Here is a 16,837-nt window from a genome sequence, read left to right as displayed (position 1 = left end):
AACACAAAGCACACTACTGTTAGGCACACACACACACACACACTGTATGTCCACTCTTCCTAGCTTGCAATTTGGGAAATGGGTCAGATGTGACTTAGATTTATGAATCTTTGTGTTTGTCTTTGTGTGTGTATATGTGTGTGTATTTGTGGTGAACCAAAGAGCAAGGAAGTGACTGATAGGGCTTCATTGTGGATGTGGCAGAATGCAGATGTTTCTCAGAACTGCCTAGCTATGATTTAATGATGAAAAGCAGAAGGCAGCAGACTTAGACTCTAGAGAGGCAGCAGGAGCAGACTACGTCAATATTAGAGTCAGAATCAAAGACGGGGGAGATTGTGATTTATTTGTCACTTTTTATTTGAGTGTTGCTTACAGAAACAAGTTTGGGAGCTCTTTTTATCTTCGCGTCTTTCATCTTTTTTAAGCTGTTTGAAAAGCTTGTTTTTGACTGTGTTTATGTCATCAAAATAGAGCCCTGGCTGACTGAGATTGTGATGCATTTTATGGATGAGCCCAAAGGAAATCCGAATGTTGTGTTGACAGGAGGCAATGTCTATCAGCTGCTAATGTTTCACTTGATTTGATGTTTTATGGAATGTTACAGCTTGTCAGGGCTGTGGATGAAAACTGTGGGGAATAGTATGTGACACTCAAATGTACTTTCTGAAAAAAACTTGATTCATACAAGGGTCAATTGCATCATGTAAGACTCAGCTTTGTCATTTTGTTGTTTCAGCAAATGTATTTTCCAAGGTGTCCAGCAGATGGCACAGCACTTTTGGTCTCTAAGGGAAGGAGAAAGAGCAAGAGAGCAGGGCAGAGAGAGAAAGAGATTTTTTTGTGAGTTTTGTTTTCCTGGTTGACTGATCTCCCTCAGTGCTCCGATTGTGAGAAAGGACTTGTGGGAAGTGTTCTCTCACCGCAGGTGTCAGACTGCTGTTAGATAAGATTATTTGTGGGGGTGAGGAGGTTGCATTATTTTGTGCGTGTGTGTGTGTGCGTGTGCAGTTCTGTTCAGCGTGTGCTTCTTCTCATTAAATGTCCGCCTGATAGAAATGTAGTGTTGTATTGTGTTCATTTGGAACACAATACAACACAGAAGTTGTTTTTGACTTGCACACTGTGCTCCATATGGTCACACTCAGGAGGAGAAAGACAGGCAAGCAGAGAGAGAGAGCTCGTGCTCCGAGTCATAAGCCCCACACCTATTTGTTTTCTGTCACATAAAACCAAAGTTGTATCAGTTTTGTGTTCTATTGGATTTTGTCTTTACTGCGCAGTGATTCTGTATATTTCACCCACTGATTGTGATTTTCAACAGAGGTGTTGACATGGAGTGCTACAGTAGCACAGTAAGCACAGCACAGTGCTGAAAGTCAAAATACGCAGTGATATCATTGTAACAGTCACTATATATATCATTTTATGGGTGATGGACAGTTTTATTAATATGTTACTTTTTCCATCTGTTTAACTTATTACTTTGTGATTGCAGGCTTAGCTTTAAAATATCCAATACTCAATATCAGTTTAGATCAGGTATTTGTTAGTCCTTCAAAATGAAAATGCATGCTTCAAATCAGTATGACTGAGGAAAGTTCGATTAATTTATTGTTTTCTAATATCTACTTTTCCAACAACTAATAGTGCTAATAATGGTTTTAATACTCATACCCAAGTGTTGACCCAGTTTGAACTTTGGTGCAGATATTGGATGGCGCTTGGTTTATCTGTTGACAGCCAGAACTCTCCACTTTCCCACTTTCCAATAACACAATTTGTATAATGTGACTGATGCTTAAATAGTTGGCATTTAAGGACGAACACTATTCCTGATAATTTGTGGGGTTTCTGGAATTTAAACCCTCCAGTAGCAAAGTGCCTCTATTTGCTTTGTGTTTGTTAAAGTGAGTGTGTTTGGTCAGGCAAATTATAAAAACAAGCGGATAATAAGGGTTAGCAGGCGCGATAAGCCATAATATCTTGTAAACTGGCAGCAGGGATAGTTTAAGCCGGTCTTATGCTAATATTACTACAAGTGACTGTCAGCAATGGAGAAATACAAATATTTTCAAACATGCTTAAACCCACAAATAAACACATGGACAAACGACTGCACCCACAGACACACACAGTGCATTTAATTTAAAAGTGGACCTTTTTATTTACAGCTAGTAATGCAGTGAAATTATAAATGATGAATTATATAAACAGTCCAAGTTATAGTGAAATATTTAAGTCTAAATCATTTCATCATTGCAGTTTGTATGCACGCATGAGTAAATTTGTACATTAAACATCTGCTGCTTTGCCTAAATAGAGGCCAGAATAAAATCTGTCAGGGCTCTAAGCAAGATTTCATTTCAAGGTCCCACCAGTCCAACAGTGTTTGACAGCACACACTAAAACCATTAACCCAATCAATAACAAGCCACTTTTTCATCCAAGTAGTCAAAATCAAAGGAAATTACATATACAAAATAACATTACTTCTATTATTGCTCACACTTGTCATATTTCTGAGTAGAGACATTTATCATGTTTGTGTATTGTGATTAATTGAAAATTAAAATTACTGTTCCTCTCCCTGGGATTCAAGCAACAGCATTCTTTTTTTTTTTTTTTTGTCAGTGTACTGCATTTCCTTTTGTGTTTACTCAGTCCACATATTATTCACAGTATTCTCATGATTGTCTTATCATATCTTACTTATGTGCATGTACTCTAGATACTGCCATGTACTGATATCAAACCTTTTTGGAAACATCTTTGAAAAAGCTCAGATTAATCGTACACTAACACCAATCCTATACTTTGTTCATTATAATGGATTAATTTGTAATACCTTTAACCACCTACAGTTGTAACAGAATTTTTTAATTAATCAGTTCATTTATCCCGGTTTTTTAATAGATACAAAATATTCACTTTGACTTTGTTGTAAAATAAACAGTTCTCTCTTTGACTCTGGAGAGGAGGTGGAAGAAAAGCTGCCAGTATCAGTATTGCTAGCTTGACACTTTCAGGGCAGCCAACAAATAGATGGCTACCTTGCCTAAGGCCAACTTCTTTGGCATCGGCAGGAAGAAAAACATATGAAACCTCTGTTAATTAAGTGCAGATACACCAGACATGTCAAATCTTTAAGGCTTGCCTCATCCTTCTGTCTCACTGGGTTCATTTTCTCTATAAAGATTATTTAAAAAACATACTCACAGCATGCTTCACCGTATGTGAAACTGATAGCGCTGCTTTGCCTAATAAGCATAGCTGTCACACAAACAAACAAAGGAAGAAACTCCTCTAGAGAGGTCTTTTTTTCTCATTATGTCATCTTCATTTGAAATGCCACATCTGATCATCTGCCTCTTTATAATTACTAACGGTGACATTTATCCAGATTCCTACTGTTTTACAAGACCTTTACATTCATTTGCAGTTGATTCTGCACTTTAAGTTGTTGTGGGAGGAATTGATAAATTCCTGGTTTAGATTTTTGTGCATACATACTGGATTGTGGATGTTATTATTTCTCAGAATCTACAAAAAAATGTTACAGATGGGGTCTGTGAGTCACAGTATATATAATTAAATCTATTGAAACCTTTTATAAAGAGAGCCAATACAAAGCTTCATTTGCTAACAGACACACACATAGCTGTCAGCCTTGAACTTCATAAAGGATTCGTTGCAACACTGCTGGGCATGTTCAGATTGACAGTTTTGTAGAGTTTTGTAGATCTTGAGTAGCAGATTAAGAACTATAAAATAGACAGAACATGGGATCTATCTATCTATCCATCTATCCATCTATCCATCTATCCATCTATCCATCCATCCATCCATCCATCCATCATTAAAAATGGAACACCATGTATCTAAATCTGAAGCCAGTATTTTTTATCCCAGTCTCCTATGTCTCTTTGCAAATCCCCTAACCCCCACCTCCCTTACCACCCATTTTTTTCTGTCTATATTCCCCCTTTTTGTTTAATTGAATGTTGCATGCTTTTGAAGCAGTTCTAAAATATATAATGAGGTCATTTGCATTAGACTGCAGATTGGGTGACCTTTGCTTTTGCCAATAATTACTGTAAAACCCGTCTCTGTCTGTCATCACCAAGGATGTGGCAGGGACCTCTCTGTGCTCACGAAAGGTTAGCTGCAGGCTTGTGTCTGGACTTATGAAAAAGCCTGAGGAAAATGTCATTAGAGCAAGGGGAAAAGACACTTGGAATTAACAATTGGAAATTCAATCAGGATGGCTTTAAGGATGATGTGTGTGTGTGTATGTATGTGTGGGTGTGTTCACATGTGTATCTCAAACAGAAGGGACTATGAGATATGTCCCAGGAACAGTTGTGGGTTAAGAAATTCCTCTCCTCAGTGAGAGTGCAAAATGTGGGAAAAAGGATACCCTGGGGGCGACTTCTGTTAACTCTGCAGGCCACTTTGACTTTGCCAACACCCAAACAAATTGACAACACAAACTAAACAATCAGGCTGCAAATGTCCCTGCAGCAGTCCTCACAAACATGATAATATGGTGCCAACAATATCTAGAAATTTCATGGCCTTAATTAATTATGCCTGACAGTAATTACACTATGTGTTTATGAAAGGCTCACAAATTTTGCACTTTTCACCTTGCTGAATATTTGTTACAGTGCATGATGTTTTATTTGCATGCTGTTATTGGTTGTCATTGTGCAGTGAAACGTGACTGTATTTACCATGTGTTAACTCCCCGTCACATCAATAACTCGGCCCAAGTCAAAACAGACCTTTTATTCAACAATCATTCTCAGTCTCCTGAAACTGGAAATGAACCCTTCTAATCATCAATCCCTTCCTTTACTTGTAAATGTTTAATACGTTTTACATCATTCAGATGTAACTATTATGACTGCTTATTTCACACTACACTACTGATCAGTGTGTGAAGCAGTATGCATGAGCTTGCTCAGCTCAGTGTAAAATAAAAAAAACATTTTGAAGGGGCAGAGCAGAGCACTAACATCAGAGGCTCTGTTTTGTGCTCTTGGTTCTAGTCGCAGCGGCGCGTCACGTTTCACCTGCCGGATGGCTCTCAGGAGAGCTGCAGTGACAGCGGTCTGGGGGACCACGAGCCTGTAGGCAGTGGCTCCCTCCTCACACAACCTCTCCCTCTGGTGCAGGCGCAGGACGATTTCTACGAGCAGGCCTCCCCTGATAAGAGGACTGAAGCTGACGGCAACTCCGATCCCAACTCCGGTGAGTTGTAATGTATCTCATGACTATCATTTCCTTTTAGTACCCACTTACAGCTAGTTTCTTTGAATTTCTCTCACTCTCTCTCGCTCTCTCTCTCTCTGCCTTTTCTCCTTTGCAAACCGTGTGAGTGCAATTGTAGACGTTTTTAAACAGCTGGAAAATGTTCACTCTGATCCAATTTAGTGGACATTGTGAGCGTCGTAATAGTCTCTTTTCTTTCAAACACAACATGACTTTTTCAATTTTCCACTGATTGTATGCAAGACAGAGAAATCTGAACATGCTTTGTCTTTAAGTGCAGGTTGGAGAAAATGGAGACAGTGTTTCAAATTTTGCTTCAGGGAATGACTAAAACTCCTTGAAAAGCGATAATAAATAGTCATAAAAAAACAACATCAGCCTCTATAAAGAACTCAACGTACCAAATATCATTTAATTTAGAGTCATTTGATTGCTCAAGTAGGTTTCTAGTGGATACACGAGCAGGTCATTCATTTCTCAGTTAATCATCCAGACTTGTTCATTCCTCCCAGGAGCAAACCTGGCTCCCTCCCATAGGCACCTCACCTATTTGTGAAACTCATTTGATTTATTTAGAGATGATTTCCCAGTTGGAAGTCTTGGTGCTCAGCTGAAGATGTTAACTTCCCACTATTTCTGGTGGGAATGTACATCTCCGACCCAGTTTTCTCATTTTATCATTAAGAGGTGCGGCGTGCGCGAAGATCAAGCGCATCGCCCCAAGGTCGATGCCAGCTTGCCTACTAAAGGTGAAGCAGCCAGCATCACATAAATACAAGTGCTGTGAGTAAACTGCGTGTGTGTATGACTTCATACCGACTCTAACTGAGTAGATGTACTCGCAGTTAATATACCTAGTGAGTACTGTGTAGGCCAGCTGACTCATTGTCTTCCCAACTGAATAGAGCTGCACATGGTGCAACTGTGTGCGCAGCTTCATTGTAGGGAAAATCCATTTTAAATTTGGTTCATAGCCAGTTAACAAGTATGGAAGAGGCAGTGATTTTATTTTTCTCTAAATCAAGAAGAAGAAAATGGTGAAAGATTCTTTTACCAAGTGAAAAGAGTGTGGTGAATGGCTGTGAATGCAAAGAATGTGTCTTTGGAGACTGGAAACTGAGCTTTGTCCAACTCAGCAACAGCAACTTTTAAAATATTTAACCAAACCAGACCATGATCTTTCTCTAAACCTTAATAAAATGGTTTAGTTGCCTGACCTAAACCAAACACAAACTAACTATAAAACCAAATTCATACTTGACTTGCCAATGGCAGAATTTGTAGAGAAAACTAATGAAAACATTACTAGTGAGCATTTGTTCAGATACCCACAATATGAACCTCTTAAGCTGCTGATGAAGGTTTAGAAGATATATTCAATATAAATGTTATGTCATTATTTTGATATAAAACAAAATGTGGGCAGCACTACACTTATTTCAATGCACATAAGGCAATGCAAATTAATTGTATATAAACTGAATCTTCAGGTCAATTTCATTGCAATTATAACAGTGTACAAAGAGGAATGTTACTAATGTTAACATCTGAAAGCTGTAATTAAAATATCAGCAGTTATTGGCCAATTGATGTGCTCACTGCATTTCATAGCATTCAAGACATATATGCCATATGTTAAACCGACATATGTAAATTAGCTACACATGTCTGAAAAGAGCTATGCTGTAAGTATGATGAGTAACAAAGCACATCAACAAATATATGAGTCATTACAAATGGCAGATTAGAGTATTAAAAGGCCTGAATTATTTACCGTTAGAATTGATTGAAGTACTCATGGAACCTGTCCAGTCACATCTATTAGTGAACTGCATGTAAAAACAAGAGGAAGAAAGAAAGAACTTATACCGTGCTAGATACAGTATATGCATGTAAAAAGTTAGCCAAAGATCAGAGTCAGACAACCTGTTTACCGTCTGTTTACCTGTTGACATTCAACAAGGTGATGCCTGGACCCCATAAACAGATTGACACTAAATAAGATATTAATGAAATTTGAGATGCACACGTTCAAAATGGGCTTGCAGGCAAATCTCTATAAATAAAAATAAACCTATGTATGTGGATAATGTCTGTGGCTTACAGAGAAGGATAGAAAGGTAGAGAACTTTGTGTGTACAGCAAAATCAAATATTGACCATTTAAACTGTGAGACGCATAATTTAAGGTAAATCTAAGAAACACAAGCCCTCATGCATGTAACAGCTGCTTTAGCTGTCCAACATAAGGCATTATTTTGGTTCCTCAGCAATGGCATTCTGTTTTGTTAGTGTTGTTTGCCTGTCAGAAGACTATTAACTGTGACAGCAGCAGTCTTTGATCATTGACCTGCTGCTTGGCAGGATAATGATTTTATGTCCTGTCTATGAGGGATGCGTTACCTGCTGGTGGTACTCTCAAATATGTGAACTCAGAGGTCCCAGGTTAACCGGTTTTGAGTAAGTCCCTGTCAGACTTTAAAAGCTCCACACTCTTTTCCAACTAACTGTATGACATGACTCCATCTGTTGACAAAGGCAAACAGTATTTGAAAGACATCTGACACTATTATGTTGTATGTAAAGTATTATCTAACACTATTGAAAATAACTCGTTCAGTGCAACCTTTAAATGAGGACCTTGACATTCTTAAAGAATCAAAACTTGTAATAATTTATTAAATTATTACAAGTATGCAGTCCTCATTTTTCTAAAAAAAAGAAAAGAAAAGAATAGTTTAGAGTGTTAATTTTTCTTCTTTGGCTGCAAGCAGTGCTGGGATTTACATGGAGACAGATTAAAGTTGCCTCTAGATAAGAGTGATCAGTATGCAGTCCTCTTGATAATAAGGCAACTGATGTTACCTACCCAGTTTACCTTTAGGGACATTTAACCCTGTGAGACCTGAACTATGAAAGAATGGTCAGAAAATTCTAATTTTTCAAATATGAACTCTTTATTTGTCCCTTTGACAAAATGTAAAAAAAAAAAATAAAAATAAAAAAATTCTAAGTATATTTTTTGTTTGTATCACACATGTCAAAACATTTAGAAAAGTGAGGAGTGTCTACCAGGAGTCAGTATACGAGCATAAGAGTTCATCTAAAAGGGTTAAATGCAAAGTTTATGCTTGATGGTGATGCAATGAGTCCCAGAAATGTGGGTATCATATATGATACGTACGGGCTCACAGGGTTAAACAGGAATTCTGATACATAACAAATAATTAGTTTTTTTTCACACATAACAGCTTTTATACAAAATGTGTTTAGTGATGTAAATAAAGTGATGATGATGATGATGATGATGATGATGACTTCATTAACATTAATGTCTTCCTGTGAAAAACAAGCCCATAGGTCATCTATGCAAACAGCCTATTACGACCCATAGTTACGTTTTATGGTAGACAATCTTGAGCAGCCAGAGTAATTATGACAGGAGCAATGGAGGAAGTCAGGTGTAAAGACTAACGGAGTCACGTTAGGAGGAGGTTGAGGTGAATGGATGGATCAAGAAAAAAACAGGAGTTTGACACAGGAGATGGCTGTTTATTTCAAATTTGAAACCAATCGTCAGTATTGTTTCTTTTGGGACTGATCCACAACCTTAACTGTGTGTTTATTATTGTAACCACGATAACAAAGGTTCTCTAACCATCTTGTCTTAAACATATCCAAGTAGTTTTTGTGCCTAAGTAGTGCCTTAGTATATAATATTTATAACCTGAGTACTTTTGCCTTTGTTTTTCTCCATTGTGTTTTGGATTGTATATTGTTATTTTTATATTTTCTGTTACTGCCGTTTTTCTACCTTTTTCTATATGCTGCTGTAACAATTGAATTTCCCCGTTGTGGGATGAATAAAGTCTATCTTATCTTATCTTATCTTAAAACTAACCAAACCTTGACCATTCTGTAATCTTAACTGCATGTTTATTGTTGTTACCTTGAGGTTAATAGTCTGGTACGTCTACCACTGGTACACTGCTTACACTATAGGTCATATTATTGTTACCATGATGATGAAGGAACGGTACATCTGCCACTGATAATCTTATGAGTAGTATCCAAGAATAGGGACAAGCAATGGTAGCAATGGCCATTTATGTTGTAAAACTTGTTAAACCTTTGATGTGAGCATAAGTCAAACTGAGTCACATTCAGGGCAACTCATCAGTAGTTTTCTGGGCAAGTGCATCATCTGCACGTTGTGCCTGATTAAATCATAAACTAAAACACTGGCTAACCAAAGTCTTCCCTGTGATTCGAATAGAGGTGTCACACTAAAAACTGTGACTGGAGATAAAACTGTCCAAATAACATCTAAATCTTCCTCCTCTTAACCTCCTTATCTGATTTTGTTTAAAAAAGTGAACTCACTAACTATCCTTTATGTAATACAGGAAAGCAGTTAGACTAATGCGTAGGCTGTATCTTTCATCAGAACTAGGGAAACATACACAGTGTAGGAGTTGTGAAAGTCTGATATCTAACAGTCTATCAGTTTTTTTTGTTTCATAATGAAGTAGAGCATAAAGAGATGTCTCACATTTCTTTGTCATTTGAATATATCCCTAAAGCTTTACCACAATGAATAAGACTACAGTGTGTAAACAAAACAAGAAAAAAAAAATCAGTTGATCATGAAAGTGAAGCAAAGTACAGATGGATGGTAATCAGGGACACAACAGTTCCAGTCAACATTATGTGAAGTGAGAAAAACTTGACAGTAGTATGTGAACAAGTAATATGTGAGCAAAGTGGTTGCTGAGAAGGGAAAGACCTTACAGGGCCTTTTTCCCCAGTAATGATTGATTTTAAAGGTTAAGAGTGTTTTCTAAGAGCATTTTTACAAAAGCTCTTAAATTTTTATACACAATTCCCAAAACAGCACTTATACAAGCAAGTGCACGTGCAGGGTCATTAAGAGCTTCTCAACATCAGCAGCCCATGGTGCTGAAGAGAAGGATGAATTGATTTAAAGTAATTTGCTGTGTTGAATTCCCCATAAACCATCTTAGATATTAAAAATACATAAAATACAAAGCACAGATGAAACAAATGACACAGTAGATACAATTAGTGCACTTGGAGTCATTAGTGTGGGTACATCATGAAAAAGCAGCCTAATTTACAGTCGGCAGTGACAGCCTCCAGCCTTTGGCATTTCACATGTTAGTGGATGGAAGTAAGTTTCAGAGAGTAAACTTGGTGAAGTCAACTTCAAATCAGCTTCAAATCAGTTGTCATTTTAGCCTTCAACTGGCCACGGCAAATTCTCTATGAAAGAAAAACAACATATGCACACTTGAATGGGATCAGTAAAAAAGAGAAACAAATAAAGAAAACCAATAATTGGGAAAAGTGGCATTACAACCAAAATTAATATGTTGGAAGAATGGGCAAAAATCCTTCAACCTCAATAGAAAAGGGGCATTAACACATAACAGTAAACATATGCATTTTTTTTTTTGCCAGAATCCAGTAGCTTACACTTCTCTTCATAATGTTTCTTGCACGTCAATTAAAGGCTGTGCTGGATATAATCAGTCTGAGTGGTGGCAAAGAAAATAGTTTTCTCATCCAATAATCAAAAAACTCAACCTCAAAATCTTGAACTATGCACAGAGAAGACACAGACAAAAACTTTGCACACTACATTAGTAGCTCAGTAAATTTAATGAATGAAGATGATGCCCTTACATGACCAAAGACGGAACAGAACAGACACTGATAGATTATCCGCTAATCAGTTGAAGGATTCAAGATTCATGGCCGATATATAGAGTTCTTTGAAAAGAAAACACTTCACTCAGTTTTACATTTAAAGATCATTACTCATGTTTCTTCACACATTTGTTTAGTCATGGCAAAACTAAAGGAGAAAAATGAAAGCCCAAAAACATTGAGGTCTGTTTTTATGAACCCTGTAGCATGATGCAGATTTCAGTCAACTGTGGCCTGCGTTGCCAGAGGCACTGAAGGCTACTTTTTATATGGCCAGTCAACTCAGGGTGCACCTGGGGCACATATTATACTACAAACTTTGGTTGAATATTAGTAGTAAGGAAAATACCAGTTCACCAGTGCAAACTGTGTTCGGCAACCTGTGCCGATGTGAAAATAGATTTAAAATTAAAGTTATTGCATTGCAGTTGTTTGTCCCTCTGCAGTAAGACGATTTCTGTATTTTGGTTAAAAAGAAAAAAAAAATGCTTTTTTTTTTTTTTTAATTCCCTGAAACTGTATAGAAATTTGTAAGATAGGCTTAGGATCAATTTAGCCTTAAGGTGCTTTCATGTACCAGAGCTCAAGGGCATATCTAATGTTCATGCTTCATCATAGTTTACTTACTTACTTACTTCACCCTCTGCCTTATGGAGTACATACACAAAATACTGACTTGAAATTGAAGTTTCTATCTTTATTAAGTCTCTCTATTAAAAAAATAATCAAATAAACAGTAAGGAAGGAAGTAATAGTCACACTCTGAATATCTTCCAGGACCGCTGCATGTCCCTCTGCAATTATAGAGCGGAGTCATTCCCGACAGTTTCTGCAGGAAGAACTCAAAATGAAACAAATAAATAACCAAGTCACATATTCACCAAACGAATGCATACTTGGAATGAAACATAATTCTGTCAATCAGTTACGTTTCTGGAAAAAAAAATGTTTTTTTTTTGATCGGCTGTTGTGGTTTCAGATTGGCTGTACGTCAATGAGAGTCCCTTAACTACAAAGAAGCAGAAATAATACATGACAGGAGAGTGCCCAGAATAAACAGAGAAGAGAGTGCAGTGAGATTGGAATATTTATAAAACATTTAAAACAAACATTATTGACTAAAGTGCTATATAAATGATTTAAAAACATTGCAGACAAGAAACACCAAGCAGTAAGACAAAAAGATCACTTGCACACATATGCAAATACACACGCACACACAAACACACACGGAAAGTCAAAGCCTGTTAGAAATGGAATGAAATGAAATACTCTTTGGAGTATTTGGAACTGATGTTATGAGAAAAGTTATTTGTCTTGTCTTGCAAAAACCCTTGAACTTCAAATCTAGATTATGAAACAACCAAGAGCCTCAGTAGGTCTGATGACCTAAGAATTCAGGTCAAATGGGATCAGAACACACAGAAATATAATAAATCAGCTTTAGAAACAACAACAAAATCTTACATTAATTTCTGATTGTCCTATGAGACAGTGAAGAGTGCCAACAAAAGAACTGATGAGATTACTATGGGGTGCCAATTGGACTGCATTTTACTATTTTTAAAATGACTGAAAACTAGATGAAAAGAGTACAAACTAAGCACAATTACCTCTAATTTTCCAGTTTGAATGCTACATTGGCAGATATGCAATGTCAGATTATGTTCAATACAGCCTGTCCCTGTATATATGATACGTTGTACATTAGAGATATCTGATCTGTGCAAGCAAAAGAACTGCTTCACTTTGACCAGAGGTTTTCTACAAAGTGTTGATGGCAACTTTTTGTCGAGCAACATAAAAACTAATACTAATTAAATCCTAATATAATACCTGTAACAAGTAGCAGTAATCCATGCAGGTGGTGCTAAAGGCACCGGACAGTGACTTTCACTACTAATTGTGAAAATAAGTGATAAATTCAAAGTGTGATATTTTATGAGAGTGGTGTGTAGTATTTGTAGTGTACTTCCCTTTTCCAAAGCATTTTATTGACAGGTGATACACTGTTTTCTTGAAAGTATATGCTCCTTCGTAACTATGGATGTCATTATTTTCATGTCAACCTGTAGGCTCAGCTTCTAGATACTGAATTTGAAAGTATGAAAATGGTATTATTTACCTATAAGTCAGTAAGCCTGCTGACATTAGTTGCTTGCTTTTTAAACTTTGGAGCTTCATATCTAATGTTGTGTGCTCATTTCTTAAAACTTGCCCAGTTGCTTTCTGTCTTGGAGAAAATAAAATGTTTACGAAAGACAGCTGCTTTTCTACACTAATCACATGGTTTGGTCTTTACATCTTCTTTTACTCACACTGAGTGATATACTAATGTCCTATAATTAAAAGGACTTTTGAGCTATGTGGTGGCAGTATAAGAACAGCCTATGGCCCTATCAAACCTCATATCATGAGTTTTGATAGGGCCATTATCACCATCACTGACAACATAAATGAAGGGGAGGAGAGCTCTCTTTTTTATAACAATAGAACAACTATCAAAATGATTTTCAAAAGTTAGGAAATGTCCTAATTTTGTGGTTCAAAAGCTATACAAATGTGGATCATTGTTGCTTTGACACTGATATGAATAGAAACATGGATAAACAAGCAATAAAGCTAAGTAACATATTGAACTTGAAATTAAGAATGTTCATTTAAACTGACAGTTGACAACATGCAAAGAGAATTTTATGCTGTTTGTGGCTCTAACCCCAAAAATGGTTTCTGTGCTAATGCGAAGATGGGAGAGGATGGAACTGGAAGATATAAGTTGTGATTGAAGTGGCTAGAAATACCTTGACTGGCATAGTTTGTTGTCCTGTAGCTAGCTTGAACTGGATTACACTGGAATATTTTTTTTGTAGTTAGAATCAAGGTATCCAGTAAAAAATAAACTCATACTCCATCTAATGTAACTGGTTTTAGCCAGATCATGTAACATTTATTGAGCTGGTGATAACCCTGGGGGTGAAAAAAAATGTAATGAATGTTACCGTGCATTGCTAGCATGTAAATGTGGGAGATAATAGTAACTTCAGTAGGCCCAACAAGAACTGTCATGAAGCTTGAAACAATGAGAATGACAAGATTCATCATTTTAAATATCCTAAATGATATTTAAAAACAGCCGCCCGGTTAGCTCAGTTGGTAGAGCATGAGACACAATCCCTCAGGGTTGTGGGTTTGAGTCCCACTCCGGACGGCATCACCTCCCATGGGCTCACCACCTATGGGAGGTGCTGTAGGACTTCGGTGCATTGTGGACTGGGTGGCAGTCACCCCCGCAACCTGGGCCTGGACCCAGATAAGCGGCAGATGATGATGACATATTTAAAAACAAACACAGGTAACAAAACCTAGAGCAAGAGAAAACGCGGCCAAGTGTGAGGTACACTAACGAAACAGAAGTGTGTAACAGCATGTAAGAAATAAAGAGGGTACTAGGGTTAAAGAAAACAGAGAACAAATCTTGACCAAAACAGTGCTGGGTCATGAAAAATTGGCATCACTGTAATAGATTTTAAATAATGTAATGCCTTCACATCTCTTCTCAAGAGACGAAGTGAAGTACTTTTCAAAAGCACTAGAAGTTCACTGCCACAGCAGCACATCATATATTCAAGTATCATCAATTTCCTTTAATTCACCACTTTGGCTAGTTTAGTTCTTCACTATTATATTGATCCCCAGTGAAACTGCTTTCAGTATTACAAAGCATTTTACTATGTCACTGTCCTACTTTTTCTTTAGTTAGTCAGACTGACTTTACTGCTGACAAGTAATTTAATTAATTACTTTATGATGATGGAGGAATGCATTTGGTACTTCCCTAATGCTAAATAAAAATATTACTAACTACAAACATCCAGATCCCATCAAATAATTAATCTGACTTACATGCTAGTAATGGAGTCTTGTAGCTACGTTTAGGTAAGCAAACTTCTATTTCTGCGGATTATAATTGGAAAACTACCAAATACACTCCTCACTGAACTTAGCAGTTAAAAAAACATCTTCAGATTATGTTCTTATGTTAAATGTCAATGTTAGGAGGATGAGGAAGTTAGCTGCTATACTGTATGTGCTAAGTCTAGAAACGTGGTGGGGTCAAACAACATATTCAGAATGCATTAAAGACAAATAACAGAACAGTACAATGTTTATTGTCTTACATAATAAATTCTACGAAGCTGAGAAACCAATGTCACCAATTATTGCATGTGTTACTAGGCTGGGGATTACAGCAAGGAAATAACACCAGGTGTTTTACCTACTGGAGCAAATAATCCTCCTACTCATTCATAATTAAATCACATTGAAGGTGAATCAGAGGAGAGTCAGCACACTGTACCTTTACACCTCGTAAGAGGGAAATTGTTGTTGTGTTGTTTGTTTCTCTGTTATCTAGGAATATAGGCACTGCCTCTTGTTTTCTTGGGTTTTCTGCACATCCATGGTAAAAATTCTCAGTTGTGTAGATGTACAGTAAAAATTGCTAGTGTCTTTCTGTGTTTATTCCATGACCCCTCTTCTTCCATCAGTATGTACTGCTGATTTTCTTGGTACACTCTTTACCATATTATCACCTTGGCTTTTCAGAAGGACTGTCCTCTCCAAAAATATAAATGAATGAATGAATAAATAAATAAGAAAATAAAACTATGCTGGCCATTTCCTCAACTGTCATATTCCCATGTATTTCAGGCAACCTCATCTGGTCACCTGTATGATATGACAGCATTGGTCACATGCTGAAATGACATATGTTCACATTTCTTGGTAGGAACTGTGTAAATTCCAGCTGAGAAACCTTTCAGGGCAGTGGTCAGGGCATAGAAAGGGACTGACATGGGGACGTGGCACTGCGGACCTGGGTTTGTGGCCTCAGCATCCATGAACCATCATTATTGTTATTATTGCAATGTCAAGGTTGTTCTTGAGGATTTTACATCCATTGCTTTGTTGCAGGGATTTTGGCAGGTATTCAAGAACTAGTTGAAATGTATCTGTGTAAGTATTTGAAGATGACTGATGTTAACAGGAGCACAGTTCACCAAAATGGTTGGTTGCACTATTTATGCATAGGAACACAACCAGCTGACAGGAACAGAGGAGGAAGCAGAGGGGAGAAGGGGTAAGTGGTTGAGGTGCTTGTTGAAATAGCAAATAGCACCGTGTGACTGGGAGAGGGTAGCTGTTAAGGGGCTTGGTGGAGAGGGACAAAATGCTCAAATGCAAGATTGTTATGTTCTCTACCATGAAAATGGAACCACTTTAGCCATTAATCATTGATGGACAGGAGATAACTCCCTCGCTGAGGTACATGTATCCTGCCCCATTCCATTCTCCACAGCTTTGTCTGAAACCTCAAAACATCTTTTCAAGTCCCAACTCTGCCAGGTATTCATATCAAAAAACAAATTACTCCTAAATTTGAAAAGTACCCTTGATCGGCCAAAAAAATAAAAAATAATATTTAAAAAAAAGTGGAAATACTGTGAAAAATCACAATTACATTGGTGTTAATCACTAACACATGTCTGGCAGTTAAGACTAGGCAATATATTTTTTTCATGATGTCTCCAGATTTTATCAGCATGTTGGCTATTTATTTCATCACAATATTGTGAAAATATGCTACAGGCAAGCAAGATGGTCACAGCGCCATGTTTTTATAATTGTTAATGCCAAATTTCTGGTGATTTATTTCCCAGGCATCCCAATTGTCTCTCCATGGCAGAGAAGATTGGCAGGTTCTTCACTGCATTTTACCTTTGTGCCACTGGGCTTGTTATCATGGGAAACGTTGGATTACTGCACTACAC

The 16,837-nt window shown here is 37.2% G+C and overlaps 1 protein-coding gene across 2 annotated transcripts in view; it reads left to right on the top strand.

Annotated features, from left to right (window-relative positions):
• LOC121181814 (protocadherin-9) overlaps positions 1-16,837 on the top strand; it is a 179,581-nt gene that overhangs the window by 116,667 nt on the left and 46,077 nt on the right. For both annotated transcript variants that reach the window (XM_041037974.1, XM_041037984.1), the window contains one exon: positions 5,055-5,256. In XM_041037974.1, coding sequence (XP_040893908.1) covers positions 5,055-5,256 — 202 coding nt within the window. The remainder of the gene's footprint in view (positions 1-5,054; positions 5,257-16,837) is intronic.

Source organism: Toxotes jaculatrix, chromosome 1 (assembly GCF_017976425.1).
Source record: "Toxotes jaculatrix isolate fToxJac2 chromosome 1, fToxJac2.pri, whole genome shotgun sequence".
NCBI lineage: Eukaryota > Metazoa > Chordata > Actinopteri > Toxotidae > Toxotes > Toxotes jaculatrix.
Note: the sequence above shows the minus strand (reverse complement) of the source record. Positions and strands in the feature narration are given on the sequence as shown.